This window comes from Salvelinus namaycush, chromosome 39 (assembly GCF_016432855.1).
Source record: "Salvelinus namaycush isolate Seneca chromosome 39, SaNama_1.0, whole genome shotgun sequence".
NCBI classification, from domain to species: Eukaryota; Metazoa; Chordata; class Actinopteri; order Salmoniformes; family Salmonidae; genus Salvelinus; species Salvelinus namaycush.
In genome coordinates, this window is record NC_052345.1 from 11,871,297 (window position 1) to 11,887,094 (window position 15,798).

Sequence of the window (15,798 nt, forward strand, 5' to 3'; positions counted from 1 at the left end):
CGGAGGAGCGGGAGAACTTGGGAAGGTTGCAAACCAGGCGGGCTGCAGTGTTCCTCTTCTTCTCTCTCCTGACTGACTATGTATTTCATCCCAGGCAGGAACCGGCTGAAACGAATCACTTTCTTATGATGTGGCCTGAATGGATTTAATTTCAAAGCAGTGGATTTTATATTCCCTTTGAACATTACCGAATTGGATAATGTCTTAATTGAAATGGCATCAAAATATTCAAAGATAAAGGACCTCAAAATGGCAACCTATAATTTTACTGACGTAAATAGACTATAAAGCGTTCAATCAATCATTACTATATGGGGTGATGGCATGATCTCTTGGCATGAACTTTACAGTATTTAATTAGAGATTTAACTGGATTTGAACTGCTTCCCATCACAATTTATGCCCTTTCTCATAGCACTTTAGACTCAAATGATTTGACTACCATCTATCGACCTTTTTATGAATTGCTTCTACTATTAATTCTGGAGAAGGAAATGGAAGACGATTGGTGGAATTTACAGTATATAAGGACGTCACTTCCGTTTCTCTTTCTCTTTTACCGTGAGGTACAGAACTCCATACGGCGTTGTCTCGTGGTGAGATAACAATTTACTATTTTCTTGAGATAAAAGTTGCGGAGACAAATACTAAAGCCTTGTTACGAACAACTATGAAGTTGTGTCTGATTGTTTCCTATATCCGTATAAATACCACCGCTGTAAATAGCGAATTACATGTTGGACAGCTAGGCCAGAAGCCATGTAGCTACTACTAACTTTAGCACTAGTAGCTAGTTAAGCCATGCGTGTTCGTGAAATCCATTGAAGAAGCTGGATACTAATAACTAAAGTAACCAACATCCATAGATGCAACCAGACTAGTTTCACACATGTATCAGTGCTCTTTTGCATCATTGTATATATTGATATGAATTGGTCAGCAACATTGCATCACTTTTTAAAATTTCACTATGCAAGTCAGTTAAGAACAAATTCTTATTTACAATGACGGCCTACCAGGGAACCGTTGGTTAACTGCCTTGTTCAGGTTGCAGAACAACAGATTTTTAACTTGTCAGCTCAGGTCGCTGGATCGCATCCCTGTCGACCCAACCCTCTAACCACTAGGCTACCTGCCGCCCCTCTTCCCCACATGCTCATGCCGATCATCACTCTGAGATCAGATGTCATTCATAAGGAACTGCAACAATATTTTGATTTAATAATTGTAAATTCTGTTTTTAGAAACGGATTCCAAGTCCCCATGACAAGTGCCTGTATAAGTACACTAAATCATTATAAGCATTGCAGCTTTGACAGTTTGTTCAGCACACAATTAAAGCCTGACACGGTCTGATGTCTGTGTTCAGGTGTCGGAAGTGTGCCAGAGTGATCTGGCCGGGTTTTCGCTAACATCAGTAGGGCTGCTGCCCCATGACTGGAGTTTGATAGTGACCTGAGCCACAATGACCCCTCAGTTACAACTGCAACCATTCTCTGCTTCCCTACCTTTATACAACATCTCACCCGTCTCCTCTCTTCCCCTCCCCCCCGCCAGCTTTTCCACATAACTCGTAACTTAGGAAAAGTGGTCACGATGTCCGGAGGTCTGGATGTGCTGCAGATGAAGGAGGAGGATGTGCTCAAGTTCCTGGCAGCCGGGACCCACCTGGGAGGTACCAACATGGACTTCCAGATGGAGCACTACACGTACAAGAGAAAGAGTGATGGTGAGTGGAGGAATACGAGATCCCTGGCTATTTGTCACTTTACGATCTGAAGACTTCCTGACCTCGCACATATTTTGACTGGAGGATGTGAATGCTTTTGTTCCGGCCCTGCATTATCATACCTAATTCGACTATTCGTGGTCTTGAGTCTTGACATGATACTCTGAATCAGATGTGTCGGTGCTGGGCTGGAACAATAGTCTGCACACAAGTTTATAGGATCAGAGTTGTTGATACCTCTGAAATAGACATTCCCCTTCTAAAAGCACTTGCGTTGTCCGGTCAGTGACTGGGTGAGTTGTCGTTGGAAGGGAATAGTAAAACCATCACTGTGGGTGAGATGGCAGTCTGAAACCGTAACTGACTCATCTCAATCAGTGATGGAACATCTCTTTCTAATATTGAATGTTTTTCTCTAGCTCAAACATTTATCCAATAGATAATGATCTCAATGTTGGTGAAACACCGGTTCTCAGTCAGTTTTAATTGGTAGTCTTTTTCTTAATTGATTGTCCTGAGAGAGGATAGCATGTGTATAGACATTATGGCTGTATGCATGTCGGGTATCAGCATGTAATTAATGTAACTGGTTGTCCCCCTCAGGTGTGTACATCATCAACCTGAAGAAGACATGGGAAAAGCTGCTGCTGGCTGCCCGTGCCATCGTGGCCATTGAGAACCCAGCTGATGTCTGCGTCATCTCCTCCAGGAACACTGGACAGGTGAGACCCCCACTGCTAGCTAACCTGACATATACGAGGGTCCAGAGTTTCTCTTGGGTTATGTTCAGCAGGCGCAAATGGAAGTGAACGGTCTAGAGGAGAGGTACTATCTATACTTGTCCAATAAGAAACGTTTTTATTTCCTGGTGTTCCCTAATGAACATTACCTTGGTCAGCTCAGTTGGCCTGATGTAATTGTGGGTGACTAGCTAAACCGCACACAATTAAAGCCTGGCACTGTGACGTCTGTGTTCAGGTGTCGGACGTGTGCCAGAGTGATCCGGCCGGGTTTTCGCTAACATCAGTAGGGCCGCTGCCCAATGACTGGAGTTTGATAGTGACCTGAGCCACAACCAAACATACCATATTACTGCTAAGTTATATTCTTGACTGAGTCACCTCCTGCTTGTTAGCCAATCCACTAACTCCACTCCCCGTTCTCCGACCAGAGGGCTGTGCTGAAGTTTGCGTCCGCCACCGGCGCCACCACCTTCCACGGTCGTTTTACCCCCGGAACCTTCACCAATCAGATCCAGGCTGCTTTCCGTGAGCCCCGCCTCCTGATTGTGACCGACCCCCGTGCCGACCACCAGCCCCTGACTGAGGCCTCCTACGTCAACATCCCCACCATCGCCATGTGCAACACTGACTCTCCCCTCAGATACGTGGACATCGCCATCCCCTGCAACAACAAGGTACAGACAGCCCATAGACTACAGATGTATGTTCTAGTGGTCTCACATTTTTGTATATATATATACATATACACACATACATATAAAAGTGTATGTGTGTATATATATATATGTATATATATATATATATATATACACATACATACATACATACATATAAAAGTGTATGTGTGTGTGTATATATGTATGTATATATAATGTGTGTGTGTATGTATGAATAAGAGAGAGAACGACTTGAACAGCCTATCATATCAGTTTTGTCCCCAATAGGGATTCCTCAAAGTGAAAGGGTAGATGGGAACTTCTGCCGATATCTTGGTCAACTGATGGAAATATGCAGCACACAATTAAAGCCTGACACGGTCTGATGTCTGTGTTCAGGTGTCGGAAGTGTGCCAGAGTGATCCGGCCGGGTTTTCGCTAACATCAGTAGGGCTGCTGCCCCATGACTGGAGTTTGATAGTGACCTGAGCCACAACCATGTACCCTACTGGGACTCTTCCTTCCTAGGGAGTTTCCTTTGCACTTCCTCGTCAGTAGTCGAAGACGCCCTCCCATGTAGTCGTGTTTTTACTGGGTATCAAGTTAATCCACTAACCAATTCTACTCGTTTAGACTGATCAATTCTGTTGATGGCCTTCGTATGACTTCTGTATGACTGACTGTTGCCAGTGCATATAATCATCAGGGACTTAGTATACAACCCTAGGTCTAACTGACTGTTTTCTGTTGTGTTCCAGGGCCACCACTCTGTTGGTCTGATGTGGTGGATGCTGTCCAGAGAGGTGCTGCGGATGAGGGGCACCATCTCCAGGGAACACCCCTGGGAGGTCATGCCTGATCTCTACTTCTACAGAGATCCAGAGGAGGTAACTGACATACTGGGACGCTATGGTTCACACACTGTTTATACCAGGGGTTTTCAACTGGTCGCGGAGAGCTGTGTGTTTGAGGTTTTTGATCTAGTCCTGCACTAATTGTTTGATACAACTTAACTAATCATGGTCCTCTGTCTTGACCACGATTAATTGAATCAGATGTGTTGGTGCTGGGCTGGAACAAAAACCTGCTCACCGTGTAGCTATTCAGGAACTGAGTTCGGAGACTTCGAATGCACATTCCCCTTCTAAAAGCACTTGCTTTGTCCGGTCAGTGACAGGGTGAGTTGTCGTTGGAAGGGAATAGTAAAACCATCACTGTGGGTGAGATGGCAGTCTGAAACCGTAACTGACTCATCTCAATCAGTGATGGAATAACTGCTTCTGATGTGGTGTTGTATGCTTGCGCTAAGAATCCAAATACCTGTGGTGCCTGCTTACCTGAGCTCTCTCGCAAATTGTAACGTCACATCCCTAATTTGTAACCTCTTTGTCCCGTTCCAGATTGAGAAGGAGGAGCAGGCCGCGGCCGAGAAGGCTGTTGGCAAGGAGGAGTTCCAGGGAGAGTGGACCGCCCCCACGGCCGACTTTGCCCAGCCCGAGGTGGCCGACTGGTCCGAGGGAGTGGCAGTGCCCTCTGTGCCCATCCAGCAGTTCCCTGCTGGCATTGAGGGTAAGAGCTTCACCGAGGGTAAGCGATGAATACACAGGAGTGGAGGCCACAAATGCAAAGGTGGATGGAGTAGCACATTTTGACAATCACAAAACAAAATGGCTACCGGAATAAATTTGACTCAAGCTTTGTTTAATTCTTCTTTTCAGCCGCTGCTCCTTCCAAGGCCCCAGCTGCAGCTGAAGGCTTTGCTGGTAAGTTCTACTGAAAGTAAATTAGTATTGCCCCTTTTTTGCCCATCTAGGACCTAAAATGTCCTATATGACCAACACAGAGGGGTAGAGTAGTTCTCTCATAAACCTGTAGTGAAGCATCAAATCCTCACTGCGGATCCTGTCGGGAGAAACACAATTTTTCTTGACTGGAAATGTCTACAATAAATGGTTTGATTGTATTCTCACACATGCATGATTGTATTCCTACAGAGGATTGGAGTGCCCAGCCTGCCACAGAGGATTGGTCTGCTGCCCCCACTGCCCAGGCTACCGAGTGGGGTGGTGCATCTGCTGATTGGTCTTAAGTGGTGTCAATTACTCGAGTCAAAAGCTGTGCTGTAAACAGTGACGTCAATAAACTTGGCTTATTGTTTTTAAACTTGTGTGTTTTTCTTGGGGTGAGGTCGATTACAAATACATGGATTTATTATATTGTTTTTTTTGCATTGACATAGAATTCTGTCTTCTACTCTTGTGGTGTCTTCAGCTTGGCCTTCAACACTCAACCACGGAGTCACAATGTAAACACATAAATCAGAAATCCATACAAATGTTATATAGACTGTTCAGTATAAAATTGATATATAAAGATAGAATCATTATTTGTTGCATTGAATGGTAAATACCCATTTTGTTTCTTGAAGAATATAATTTATAAATGGCCAATGAGCTTATTACAACGCTTATTGTTTCAATTAGGGATTCTAGCTATGAAGATGAATAACAGACAGTTGACTCCTGTGATGTGAATTTGTGCAGAACAGGTTGATTGTAGAAGGTTCTTGACAGATTTTATCCTATTTGGCCTCGTGTCCATTAAAACAATTAATTGGGGTGGCTAGATTATGGATCAGGCATATGTATCTATATATAGCAGGCCTGGGTAACAAGTCCTCTGGGCCTGGTTGGGGTCACACTTTCGCCCCAGCTAACACACCTGACTCCAATCAACTAATCATGACCCTTTAAACGCAATTAATTTAAATCGGGTGGGGGAATAGTGTGACACCAAATTGGCTACATTTCAATGACATGAACAGAATCTATGTGCACTTGTCAGGCAAGCGCGCCTTTAGCAAGACTGAATCCACGTTATAATGCCCACCCAATGAAAGTGATGGTCAAAGCAGTTTCTGGGTGAAAATAATATCACCCCAGATGGGACTCGAACCCACAATCCCTGGCTTAGGAGGCCAGTGCCTTATCCATTAGGCCACTGGGGCTGTTGTGAAGACATAACAAAACCACTGTATTTCAATGCTGTTTGTGGCACTTTTTATTTTATGGTAATGTTATTATCAAATATGCACGACAACGGGGCTAAATCCAGAGTTCAATTTGCATTTCGACATGTGATCCTGAAGTGAAGAAGAGGATGAGCGACGTTGCTAGGCAACACAAGCGTAATCCTCACATGGCAAGGAAATCACAGTCAGATGATTCATTAGCTAGTGGCTAACGTTAGCTAGTTTGATGCTCTTCGTTCACCTTATTCATGCTATTCTTTGATTACAATTTTAGACAGCGAAGAGGTGTCTTTTGTTTTCGTATCTGTTGGTTCACTGTTAGCTAGATAGCCAGCCAGACAGCTAAGCTAATTCTAGCAAGAAAAGTTATAATAGTAATAACGTTAGTTAATGTTAATGTGTAGCTAATTTACGTTAGTGTTATCTAGCTATAATCAATTTCTCCGTACTGAACAGTGACATTATGCAAGAGTAACTGCTGTGCGGTCATGGTAAGTCTTACAAGTTAGCCTACTAGTTGCGTAACTTGTTGATTAGCTAAAAGTCCTGCTATGTAGTTAACGTTAGCTAGTTAGCTTTCTAGATTAATCATTGTCACTTGCCAGCTACCAAACCAAAGTCTATTTCACCTATCTGTGATATGTGACGAGGTTCATTTTAAAGTAATGGCAGTTAGCTAGTTTAACAGAGGATAACTGCGATAGCTACACGATATCCATTAAAACATGACTGTCTATCTTACCAAATGTGCAAATATTGTTTGAATCCCGCTTTAGTAAACAAATTACCAGCTGTCATGTCCACAATAAGGATTCTCTTCCTTGTCACATCCATCCAGATTCTGTCTCGGGTGAAGCCAGCAGTAGGTGGAGATTCTGCAGCTAGCGTCAGTGAGAAGAAGAAGAAAAACAAAGCCAAGAAGAGCCCTCGCCTGGAGGAATACCTCAACCAGAGAGACTACCTTGGGGCACAAACTCTGTTAGAGGTAGCCAGATAGGAACTCATGTAGCTATCTGTCATGTGCAATCAGCAAATGAATGATGAGCAACTCTGTAATAAATGTGACAGAAGATATGTGACCTGTGAAAGTCCTGTGTCCTCAACATTCTCCTTCCTCATTCTTGATATTGCACTGTCTATAAGGTCTTTCTGTTTCCTTATTACAGTTGCATAGGTGTGAGTGAGAGCACTGAGTCCTACTGTTGATGTGTTGCTTTGTCTTCCAGTTTCAGCGAGATGTTGGAGAAAAAGAGGAGCATGCAGACCTTTGGATTGGCTACTGTGCCTTTCACTTAGGTGATTACAAGAGAGCAATGGAGGTAGGTGTGTGTTCAGTCAAATTCATTCTTGTCTGAAAAAAAGCATTTTTTACAATGGTCTATATGACACACACTACTGTTCAAAAGTTTGGGTTCACTTAGAAATTCTTATTTTTTTTTAAGAAAAGCATTTTCTGTCCATTGAAATAACATCAAATTGATCAGAAATACAGTGTAGACATTGTTAATCTTGTAAATGACTATTGTAGCTGGAAACAGCTGATTTTTTTATGGAATATCTACATAGGCGTACAGAGACCCATTATCAGCAACCATCACTCCTGTGTTCCAATGGCACATTGTGTTAGCTAATCCAAGTTTAAGATTTTGAAAGGCTAATTGATCATTAGAAAACCCTTTTGCAATTATGTTAGCACAGCTGAAAACTGTTTTTCTGATTTAAAGAATCAATAAAACTGGCCTTAGACTAGTTAGTTAAGTATCTGGAGCATGAGCATTTGTGGGTTTCGATTACAGGCTCAAAATGGCTAGAAACAAAGAACTTTCTTCTGAAACTCGTCACTCTATTCTTGTTCTGAGAAATGAAGGCTATTCCATGTGAGAAATTGCCAAGAAACTGAAGATCTCGTACAACGCTGTGTACTCCCTTCACAGAACAGCGCAAACTGGCTCGAACCAGAATAGAAAGAGGAGTGGGAGGCCCCGGTGCACAACTGAGCAAGAGGACAAGTATATTAGTGTCTAGTTTGAGAAACAGACGCCTCACAAGTCCTCAACTGGCAGCGTCATTAAATAGTACCCGCAAAATACCAGTCTCAACGTCAACAGTGAAGAGGCAACTCCGGGATGCTGGCCTTCTAGGCAAAGTTGCAAAGAAAAAGCCATATCTCAGACTGGCCAATAAAAAGAAAAGATTAAAATGGGCAAAAGAACACAGACACTTTACAGAGGAAAGGCATCCCGGAGTTGCCTCTTTGCTGTTGACGTTGAGACTGGTGTTTTGCGGGTGCTATTTAATGAAGCTGCCAGTTGAGGACTTGTGAGGCGTCTGTTTCTCAAACTAGACACTCTAATGTACTTGTCCTCTTGCTCAGTTGTGCACTGGGGCCATCCCACTCCTTTTTCTATTCTGGTTAGAGCCAGTTTGCGCTGTTCTGTGAAGGGAGTAGTACACAGCGTTGTACGAGATCTTCAGTTTCTTGGCAATTTCTCACATGGAATAGCCTGCATTTCTCAGAACAAGAATAGACTGACGAGTTTCAAAAGAAAGTACTTTGTTTATGGCCATTTTGAGCCTGTAATCGAACCCACAAATGCTCATGCTCCAGACACTCAAGTAGTCTAAAGAAGGCCAGTTTTATTGCTTCTTTAATCAGAACAACAGTTTTCAGCTGTGCTAACATAATTGCAAAAGGGTTTTCTAATAATCAATTAGCCTTTTAAAATGTTAACTTGGATTAGCTAACACAATGTGCCATTGGAACACATGAGTGATGGTTGCTGATAATGGGTCTCTTTACGCCTATGTAGATATTCCATAAAAAATCTGTCGTTTCCAGCTACAATAGTCATTTACAACATTAACAATGTCTACACCCTATTTCTGATCAATTTGATGTTATTTCAATGGACAAAAAATGTGTTTTTCTTTCAAAAACAAGTACATTTCTAAGTGACCCCAAACTTTTGAATGGTAGTGTATGTCTATTTATTTCAATGACAGGAGTACAGGGCCTTGACACTCAGGTTAGAAGAACCAGGGGAGGTGTGGGTGTATCTGGCCTGCACTCAGTTTTTCCTGGGGCTCTACAGAGAGGCAGAGGAGGCTGCAAACAAGGGTGAGTATTAAGCAAAAATGTTTTGTCGTTTTTCATCCTACTGTTTCTTGCCCTAGTCGATAAGGTATTCCCTCCTTTTTTTCTTTTCCTGTAGCTCCAAAGTGTGCACTTCAGAATCGCCTGCTCTTCCACTTGGCTCATAAGGTCAGAACTGTTCCCTTTCTGTATTCTTTAATATGTTAATGGATATTTCTCATCGTTCTTTCTTTTTTGCTTCTGTACAGTTGCTTGTGCTGAGCGATTTAGAGCTTTTTAGGTCGGTTCAGTTTCAGTTACATTATTTCAAAATAATAACAGTTTTCGATTTCAACACTTTTTTTCCTAGACATTAAAAGCACTATTCATTATGTGAGTTTTAATGTTGTAAGAACACAGAATAAAACAATTAGTGTAAGTCCCATGATGATAGTGACTGCCCATGACTGTTTATCACTTATTAACCATCATTTATTCACATTACTTTAATAAAATATTTCAGTTGTTGTGTATATTACATTTGTTTCAGGCCTATTTGATGACTTTATTATTTAATTCCAAGTCATCGTCTCATCACTATAGAGCTGCTACCTATGCTGTCTGACAAAACTATTTTAGTAGTTCTTCAAAGTAAATAAGGCATACTTTTATGACTGCTGAATACCAATTATCAATCATAGATCATGTATTTTCAGGTAGAGATACGTCCCGGAGCAACTGCTCTCTATCCCTCTCGATCACATGTTCTTCTGTCTCTTCTCTCCGTCTCAGACCGGACAAGTAGGCACGCAATGGATAATGGTCATTGTAGTTAGTTTAGCACAGAAAATGTGGTAATTATGTAGAATATTGGCCTTTTGGAAACTACAACCCCTTACTACATCGTACAGTCTGGGCTTGATTTCATTTATCTCTGGAGAAACTGCGCATTGAGCACAAAATGGAATTCAAGTAATTGAACCAACATCGGTCAATTAGTTGTTTAAAGACGGAAAAATAACCGACATTTCGATGAATTGCTCAGCTCTAACAGTTGCATAAAATCATGTTTTACACAATTCCCAAGTGTCAGTACTTATACTGAACAAAAATATAAACGCAACATGCAACAATTTCAAAGATTTTACTGAGTTACAGTTCATATAAGGAAATCAGTCAATTGAAATAAATAAATGTGGCCTTAACATGACTGGGAATACAGAAATGCATCTGCTGGTTACAGATACCTTAAAAAAGGTGGGGGTGTGGATCAGAAAACCAGTCAGTATCTGGTGTGACCACCATTTGCCTCATGCAGCGCAACACATCTCCTTCGCATAGAGTTGATCAGGCTGTTGATTGTGTCCTGTGGAATGTTGTCCCACTCCTCTTCAATGGCTGTGCGAAGTTGTTGGATATGGGAGCGAACTGGAACACGCTGTCGTACATGTCGATCCAGAGCATCACAAACATGCTCATTGGGTGACATATCTGGTGAGTATACAGGTCATGGAAGAACTGGGACATTTTCACCTCCCAGGAATTGTGTACAGATCCTTGTGACATAGGTCAATGCATTATCATGATGAAACATGAGGTGATAGCGGCGGATGAATGGCACAACAATGGGTCTCAGGATCTCGTCACATTATCTCTGTGCATTAAAATTGCCATCGATAAAATGCAATTGTGTTCGTTGTCCGTAGCTTATGCCTGCCCATACCATAACTTCACTGCCACCATGGAGCACTCTATTCACAACATTGACATCAGCAAACCACTCGCCCACACAACGGTTGTGAGACCGGTTGGACATACGGTCAAATTCTCTAAAATTATATTGGAGGCGGCTTATGGTAAAGAAATGAACATTAAATTCTCTGGCAACAGCTCGCCAATTACAAGCTCCCTCAAACACTTTAGACATCCGTGGCATTGTGTTGTGTGACAAAACTGCACATTTCAGAGTGTACTTTTATTGTCCCCAGCACAAGGTGCACTTGTGTAATGATCATGCTGTTTAATCAGCTTTTTGATATGCCACACTTGTCAGGTGGATGGATTGTGTTGGCAAAGGAGAAATGCTCACCAACAGGGATGTAAACAAATTTGTACACACAATTTGAGTGAGTGAAATAAGCTATTTGTGCATATGGAACATTTCTGGGATCTTTTATTTCAGCTCATGAAACATGGGACCAACACTTTACATGTTTATATTTTTGTTCAGTGTACTTTTTTCCTTTCTTTGTAATGCTACTGTAGGTGCACACCTACTTGTGTAATAACAAACCAATAGACAAACCAACCATGCCTTTCCTCTCTGTTCCCAGTTCAACGATGAGAAGAAGCTGATGGGTTTCCACCAAAACCTGGAGGATGTGACTGAGGACCAGCTGAGCCTGGCCTCCATCCACTACATGAGATCACACTACCAGGAGGCCATCGACATCTACAAACGCATCCTGCTACAGAATAGGTACTTATACTGGGCCATTCTCCCATGTCCCTTCATCAAAATCACTGATAGACAAGAGCATAGTCCCACAAATCCCTCATATGCCAGATTACAGTGGTCCCACTAGTACCAATGGGTATTGTGGATTGTCTGAATGAGTCAGTGTCAATTTTACCGTAAATTCTTATAACTATATACAGTAAACATACTATAAGCCATACATTTAGGGTGAAGTATTAGAAAATTGGAAGGACACATTTCCTTGTGTTGAGACCGAGACAAGAAGATGGAGGGAGGCTATAGTTATTTTGCAGTGGAGGAAGATGCATTGGAGAAAGTGGAGAAAGGTGCATTATATTGGACGGTGCAGTCAAAAAGCAAGAGAGAAAGATGCACAAGGACTTCTATTCAGAACGCAGTGTGAGCTATGGGACTAGCTATTGGATGTTTTACCATATTTATTGATTTTTCTTTTAACCCCAGAGATTTCCTGGCTCTTAACGTGTACGTAGCGCTGTGCTACTACAAGTTGGACTACTATGATGTTTCCCAAGAGGTGTTGGCTGTGTATCTGCAGAGTATTCCTGAATCCACCATCGCTCTCAACCTCAAGGCCTGCAACCACTTCAGGCTGTACAACGGCAAGGCAGCCGAGGTAAAGCAACTCCGTATGTGTCGACGGTCAAAACAGACTGCCGTGCATCTACACGCGTTTGCCTGACATCCACAGTCGATGTTTATGCCTACACTTGTCACGTACTGCAATAAATAATGTGGTTCAATTTGTTCTTTTCTCTCTCAGGCTGAGTTAAAGAACCTCATAGACATCTCCTCCTGCTCCTTTGAGTTTGCTAAGGAGCTTATCCGGCATAACCTGGTAAGCCGTTCCACCACCTCTGTTGTGTGACTGTTTGCATGACAGTGACCCCATGCTCTATAACCTTTGACCTCTATCACCCCAGGTGGTGTTTCGTGGTGGGGAGGGGGCGTTGCAGGTGCTGCCCCCGTTGATTGATGTCATCTCTGAGGCTCGGTTGAACCTGGTCATCTACTACCTCAGACAAGGTGGGCCTTAGCCACTGGTGGTTGTCTTTGAATCCTAATCCTAACATTGAAACGTTGAATGGCTCTTTTATCATCAATAATGTGCATCTTTATGTTTCAGATGATGTTCAAGAGGCTTACACCCTCATAAAAGACTTGGAGCCAACCACACCACAGGTAGTAATAGTTTCACATGATCAGGTGTCATAAGCTGAGGAAGTCTCGTTGTTTAAAGACTAAAGCCTTAATAGTATACATGCAGTGTCTTAACACAATCTATTTATTTAAGGAGTACATTTTGAAAGGAGTGGTGAATGCTGCTTTGGGTCAAGAAATTGGATCGGTGAGTAAGTGTTTGACAAACTACCCGAAAACCCCCTAGGACCACACAGTAGAAATGTCTGAGTAGATTAGGAATGTCTTATAAACCTGGTTTAGTAGATCATCACTGATATGAAATCTGACTGACTGACTAGCAGTCTCTATTCCCTCCTCCTCGTCCCTGCCTGTATCTCTGCTGCAGAGGGATCACCTGAAGATCGCTCAACAGTTCTTCCAGCTGGTCGGAGGCTCAGCTAGCGAATGCGGTAATGTGAATGTATGAATCCAAAGCGATTCAACCAAGAAGCTAGGAGTTAGCATGTATGTGTGTGTGTATGTCTGCGTGTGAGTGAGCATGTGCATCTTTGTCTCACTGTCTGTATCTCGCTCTCCTCAGACACGATACCTGGAAGACAGTGTATGGCTTCCTGTTTCTTCCTTCTGAGGCAGTTTGAAGACGTTCTCATCTACCTCAACTCAGTCAAGGTTTGCATGGCCCAAAGCATGTACCACTAGGACAGTACACCACATAGGCATGTTTGCACACACATAATCATTTTCTTTTCCTTTGCATTTGAGTGCTTGACATATTTATGGATTAGTGTGGAATTAACATGTATACTTGGGGAAAGGAGGTGAGCATTATTTCTGTTTGTTTATTTTTGGTTTGTCATTAACAGAGTTACTTCTATACCGAGGATATGTTCAATTTCAACTATGCCCAGGCCAAAGCTGCCTTGGGCAACTACAAAGAAGCAGAGGAGGTACATCCTGTCAACATAGAAAAAGGATTTCTGCTTGCATGAGTAGTGTATTGAATCAGTTCAAAGTTCATGTTGTAACATTATTTTATATTGGACTCAGATATTTCTGCTGATCCAGGGTGAGAAGATTAAGACTGACTATGTATACCTGAGCTGGCTGACTCGCTGCTGTATGTATCCAGTCTGAAATACATTTTCCATTTGTCGTCAATACAATTTCAATACCTTTTACATCAATACGATATCTACATGCATGATCTAAAAAATGAAATATATGACGAATTCATTTGAATAAATATATTATCTAAATAGTGTTGTCTCTCCTCTCGCTCAGACATCATGAACCAGAAAGGCCGGCTAGCCTGGGAGCTGTATCTGAAGATGGGGGCTTCGCCAGACTCCTTCAGCCTCCTACAACTCATTGCCAACGACTGCTATAAGGTGAGGCTCACTACTATTCTCTCTACTAACTTAGTTTCCAGGCCAACCACAAGTCCGCAATGGCTTAATCTCCCGCACCAGACTTCCTCCACAATAGACTGGGGAGGAGATTAGCAAAGGCCAAGCTGTCTCAATATTCATTGCAATTAAATGTTGCTCTGTCTGTCTGTGCTTTCAGATGGGTCAGTTCTACTGGGCAGCCAAAGCGTTCGATACTCTGGAGAAACTGGATCCCGACTCCAACTACTGGGAGGGCAAGAGAGGGGCCTGTGTCGGAATCTTCCAGCTCATACTGGCAGGCAGAGAGCCAAAGTAAGTATTGGCTAAGTTTCTTAGTCTTAAGTCCAATTTTGATACCAACACTTGTCTGTGTTAAAGATTTGTCACCAACACATCAAATATGAAAATCATGTCCTCCACAGAGATGTTTTGGCACATAATTTTTGTACCTTGAGTAATTTGCATTGCACGGTAAAGTGTGACTTTTGTGATTCAGGCACTTTAATTTTAACTTTATAAACAACCGTTATGGTAATGTTATGAAAAAATTGCCATTGTACAATATGACATGTTCCTAACTTCCCATCACTAATAACCATTGTCTGTGGTTCCACAGGGAAACCCTGAAGGAGGTGCTGCCCCTGTTGAGGAGCACACAGAACCCCCAGGTTGAGTACATTATCAGAGCTCTGAGGAAATGGGCCAAAGACAACAGGGTTCCTCTGACATAACAATGTCTTAACGTGCTTAACTCGCATAATACACTTACTACATGTTGTTATTACATTATATATGTGGTTTACATGTGCATTTTTTATCAGACACTTTTTACTAGTGAAAATCTATAAAATAACATGTTCTCATGAGTCATGCACAATGTGTATTGATGCGCTTTATTGTACGTGTCACAGTATTTATATCATGAAATACATGTTTTATTTGCAATGTATATAATTCTGTACAATCTCGCCAATCAATTGTATTGAAATGTGTATTTTGTATTACTCAAATGATGCTGATACAAGTATTAAACAGTATTCTCTTTATAAAGAGTTGTTGACCCTTTTCTCTCTATTGTTTGTTCTATCTACATTCACTATTTCTGTCAAGATGTTGTTTTTTTATTGTGTGCAAACTGACACAAATAGGCATACATTTGAATGAAATAGTACATGTACTGTCTTTTGAAGTCCAAAATACCCAATTGCTAATAAACTTATTACTCATCTAAATTAAAGGAAGCAGTGTCTCTACAAAATAATTTAACACAAAACCCCTCCATTTCAACAGGTGTCCACCAATGTTTGCTTGTGTTGCGTCATCAGTGCCCATAACGGTAACTCACAGAGTCACCCAACTGGTTTATTTGGTTCAGTTTGGGATTTACTGTGCGTGTAGCTAGGTCATTGTGGAAAAACGCACAATTCAGCATTTCAGCACTGACTGAATGGATGACATAAGAATGGCATCAAAACGGATTCCATCCATTTTCTTTATTAGTGAGCAAAATTATTCTGGTGACATGGGCTATGATCTGA

At 41.9% G+C, this 15,798-nt stretch overlaps 2 protein-coding genes and 3 non-coding genes across 7 annotated transcripts; 4 read left to right on the forward strand and 1 right to left on the reverse strand.

Annotated features, from left to right (window-relative positions):
- Positions 1–538: 538 nt before the first annotated feature.
- rpsa (ribosomal protein SA) lies at positions 539–5,291 on the forward strand. 2 transcript variants are annotated; one of them, XM_038979103.1, is made up of 8 exons: positions 539–596; positions 1,558–1,729; positions 2,333–2,451; positions 2,901–3,146; positions 3,887–4,015; positions 4,529–4,715; positions 4,847–4,891; positions 5,123–5,291. In XM_038979103.1, exons 2-8 carry the CDS (start codon positions 1,597–1,599, stop codon positions 5,215–5,217), a joined length of 954 nt encoding a protein of 317 aa, XP_038835031.1. In that variant the 5' UTR covers positions 539–596; positions 1,558–1,596; the 3' UTR covers positions 5,218–5,291. The 2 variants fall into 2 exon arrangements, with proteins under 2 accessions (XP_038835031.1, XP_038835032.1); XM_038979104.1 differs by having other exon boundaries at positions 4,529–4,697.
- LOC120033072 lies at positions 2,665–2,806 on the forward strand. Its single transcript, XR_005473910.1, has one exon. It is a non-coding gene; the product is annotated as a small nucleolar RNA SNORA62/SNORA6 family (small nucleolar RNA).
- LOC120033086 lies at positions 4,930–5,048 on the forward strand. Its single transcript, XR_005473922.1, has one exon. It is a non-coding gene; the product is annotated as a small nucleolar RNA SNORA26 (small nucleolar RNA).
- Positions 5,292–6,062: 771 nt separating the features above from the next.
- trnar-ccu lies at positions 6,063–6,135 on the reverse strand. The gene has a single exon. It is a non-coding gene; the product is annotated as a tRNA-Arg (tRNA).
- Positions 6,136–6,324: 189 nt separating this feature from the next.
- Positions 6,325–15,450, forward strand: LOC120033003 (intraflagellar transport protein 56). 2 transcript variants are annotated; one of them, XM_038979289.1, is made up of 18 exons: positions 6,325–6,650; positions 6,998–7,144; positions 7,386–7,478; positions 9,163–9,277; positions 9,372–9,421; positions 11,566–11,711; positions 12,174–12,345; positions 12,493–12,567; positions 12,653–12,755; positions 12,856–12,911; positions 13,024–13,077; positions 13,258–13,321; positions 13,453–13,541; positions 13,736–13,819; positions 13,920–13,989; positions 14,154–14,260; positions 14,439–14,572; positions 14,877–15,450. In XM_038979289.1, exons 1-18 carry the CDS (start codon positions 6,648–6,650, stop codon positions 14,989–14,991), a joined length of 1,677 nt encoding a protein of 558 aa, XP_038835217.1. In that variant the 5' UTR covers positions 6,325–6,647; the 3' UTR covers positions 14,992–15,450. The 2 variants fall into 2 exon arrangements, with proteins under 2 accessions (XP_038835217.1, XP_038835218.1); XM_038979290.1 differs by lacking the exons at positions 6,325–6,650; positions 6,998–7,144; positions 7,386–7,478; positions 9,372–9,421 and having other exon boundaries at positions 9,195–9,277; positions 14,877–15,449.
- Positions 15,451–15,798: the final 348 nt, after the last annotated feature.